Below are 2652 nucleotides of genomic sequence, written 5' to 3'. Positions count from 1 at the left end.
GGTAATTAAAAATATACCGCCACTTTAATCCATGTAATGGAGTTGGCGCCCCTCCTTGAGGTTTGGATATCTCGTTGGGCCCGAAAAGCTTGTAGGACGCTAATAAAATAAAAATGAAGCAATTAGAACAATTCACATAAACTAAGAAAAATTTTGAACATTCTCACTTACGTGTCAATTAGGACCTTCATATCCGGGTATGTTGTCCAATCATTTCCTAACGAGTCAAGATAATACACAATTTCTCGGATAGGATTGATTGCGAGCAACAACCAATGTCCACTGTAATGATTAGGCAAATGTTAGATGGTAACTTGGAAAATAATTATAATAGATGAATTTAGAATGAAATGCTAACCCGGTATTAAACGGTATAAAAAACAACTTCTCCGCATCTTTATTGTCCATGAGGATCCGAAGAACGTACTCCGTCACGGTATCCGGTCTACTTAAGATTAAACCTAAGTTGACGGTCGCGGGTGCTAAGAATCCGAATGACACGTCCAAACCATTGGGGCGCATCAATTTGTCATACAAAAACCTAATATAAAAACATCATTAACACCTCTTTTGAAACATAAAGTAAACCGGATTAACATAAAGTAAACATCATTAACATAAGTTATTTAATTAATAAAACAAAGTAGACCGGATTTACCTAATATATGTATTGACAACGGTGACGCCGATTTCTTCATGACTAAAAACTTGCATGAAGTCTTCATTACCAATCATTTGGTCGTAATCAAAGCCGAAAATCCCTACCTCCATATGTACAGTCCGAACACCTCCGGTCGGTATATCGGTCATCTCTAGAAATGTCTTGAGGCACGACCTATACTTGGTGGTAGGTTTTTTCCTAGCTACGGTCTTCTTAGCACCAGAACTTTTTACCCGTGCGGAGGCGTTGCTAACCTCCTTTTTCTGTTGTGCGGAGGCATTGCTAACCTCATTTTCTTGAAGCTACATGTCATATAAATAGTTAGATCAAATTAAGAATGTAACAACTTCCATGAATATATGTCATATAATTGTATATTACCTCTTTTCTTTGAATATACACATTAACTCAAAGGTCTTAATCTGTTATAATCCTCTTGTCCTGTTTCACAAAATAAAAGAATAAAAATCTAGAAAGCACTCTCTACATTGTATGCTTCAAAAGAAAGAAAAAAAAAAGGTAATTATATAACAATACCTGCAGTATCCCACAATCCCAAATTAACAGTGCTTCCATTCACAACCACATTTGCACTGAAATTGTCGAAGACAGTTGGCACGTAATCCTGTTTCCAGACAAAGTGAAGAGATGCAAAAATAATAATCATCTATCTTTTTCAATAGGCACACATACATGATAATAAGGCATTGGAGCACTATCCAGAATCTAATTATACACCATTTCATGCACAAAAATGAAGAATTATAACTAAATAATAAATATTAACAATAGAAAAAAGGGAAGATTACAAAACTACACGCAGATGAATGAAATCAAGGTACAACAAACATTGATTTCTTCATCTGTGATCACAAAAAATTGAAAGAAAACAAATTACAAAAAATGTTTTCTTTCCCAAGCAGACGTACCAAATTAATTGAGCCAATTGTTACATCTCAAAATCTCATTTTCTTAAAAAAGAACAGAAAATGAAAACCAACAACAACTCCAATTTCCTCAAACATCAGTAACCATATGTCAACATTTGTGAATAAATTTCTCAAAGATACCATTCAACACAGAAAAATAAATCCAAATTACTGAAAAATAACAAACAAAAAAAAGGAAAGAAATAGCTCACAGTAGGGAAGGTATTGCTTGTGTAGGAAATTAGCAAACACGTTTTACCCACAGCTCCATCCCCAACAGTAACACACTTGATGAACCTAGAAGCGCTCATCTTCTCCTTAATTTCACCTCAATCTCCAATGAAAAACGAAAACCCTAGCCAGATCTTCCACCTTAGGACCCCAATCACTCTCACCCACACACCCTCCCTACTTCTCCTCCTCCAGTTATTGCCAATTCCCCCTTCAATTACGCATCTGTACGATGTAAAACGAAAATCCACAAACTTCCATGAATGAAAAAAAGGGAAAGAAAAATTTTTTAAAAAAAATGAAAAAGGGAAAATGCAGAGAGAAAAATGGAAACCCTAACCCTTTTGGAGGAGATGGAAATTATGAGTGAGAAAATGGGAATTGTCGCGCATGGAGATGAAAGAGAGAGAGAGACAGGAAGCCTTGTAGCCCGGGAAATTTTGCCGTTAAAGCGTTCGTTAACCAAACCAATCTCTGCCAACAAACTCGTACCTTTGTGTTCTTACTATTATTGATTGTTTTTTTCCTTCAAACACTTTCTGGTATTGAAACCGAATGATTACAATGTATTCTCGTTCGCTGTTAGGGTTCGCTGGAGGGGTTTAATCGCAGGAGGGAAAACAAAAAGAACTGAGAACGAAAATAGAAGTCTGAAATTTAATTTTAATTAGACCTTAGACAGCGCTTTTGTGGAAAGCGCTTTCTAAGATATGCCTTAGACAGCGCTTTCCAAAAGCGCTTTCTAAATCCCCACCTTAGACAGCGCTTTTGGTTTTAATTTTTTTTTTAATTGAAAGACTTTAAACAGCGCTTTCTCAAAAGCGCTGACTA

General features: G+C 35.9%; 1 protein-coding gene across 1 annotated transcript; it reads right to left on the bottom strand.

Moving 5' to 3' along the window:
* Nucleotides 1-1064: 1064 nt before the first annotated feature.
* LOC127082851 (rac-like GTP-binding protein RHO1) lies at nucleotides 1065-2339 on the bottom strand. Its single transcript, XM_051023086.1, has 4 exons — nucleotides 2162-2339; nucleotides 1803-2046; nucleotides 1199-1286; nucleotides 1065-1102 (listed from the first exon to the last, which is right to left on the bottom strand). The coding sequence occupies exons 2-4, from the start codon at nucleotides 1899-1901 to the stop codon at nucleotides 1065-1067; spliced, it is 225 nt and encodes a 74-aa protein (XP_050879043.1). The 5' UTR covers nucleotides 1902-2046; nucleotides 2162-2339.
* Between the last annotated feature and the right edge of the window lie 313 nt (nucleotides 2340-2652).

This window comes from Lathyrus oleraceus, chromosome 5 (genome assembly GCF_024323335.1).
Source record: "Lathyrus oleraceus cultivar Zhongwan6 chromosome 5, CAAS_Psat_ZW6_1.0, whole genome shotgun sequence".
Lineage (NCBI taxonomy): Eukaryota > Viridiplantae > Streptophyta > Magnoliopsida > Fabales > Fabaceae > Lathyrus > Lathyrus oleraceus.
The sequence above is the reverse complement of the archived record's forward strand: the minus strand, read 5'-3'. Positions and strand labels throughout refer to the sequence as shown.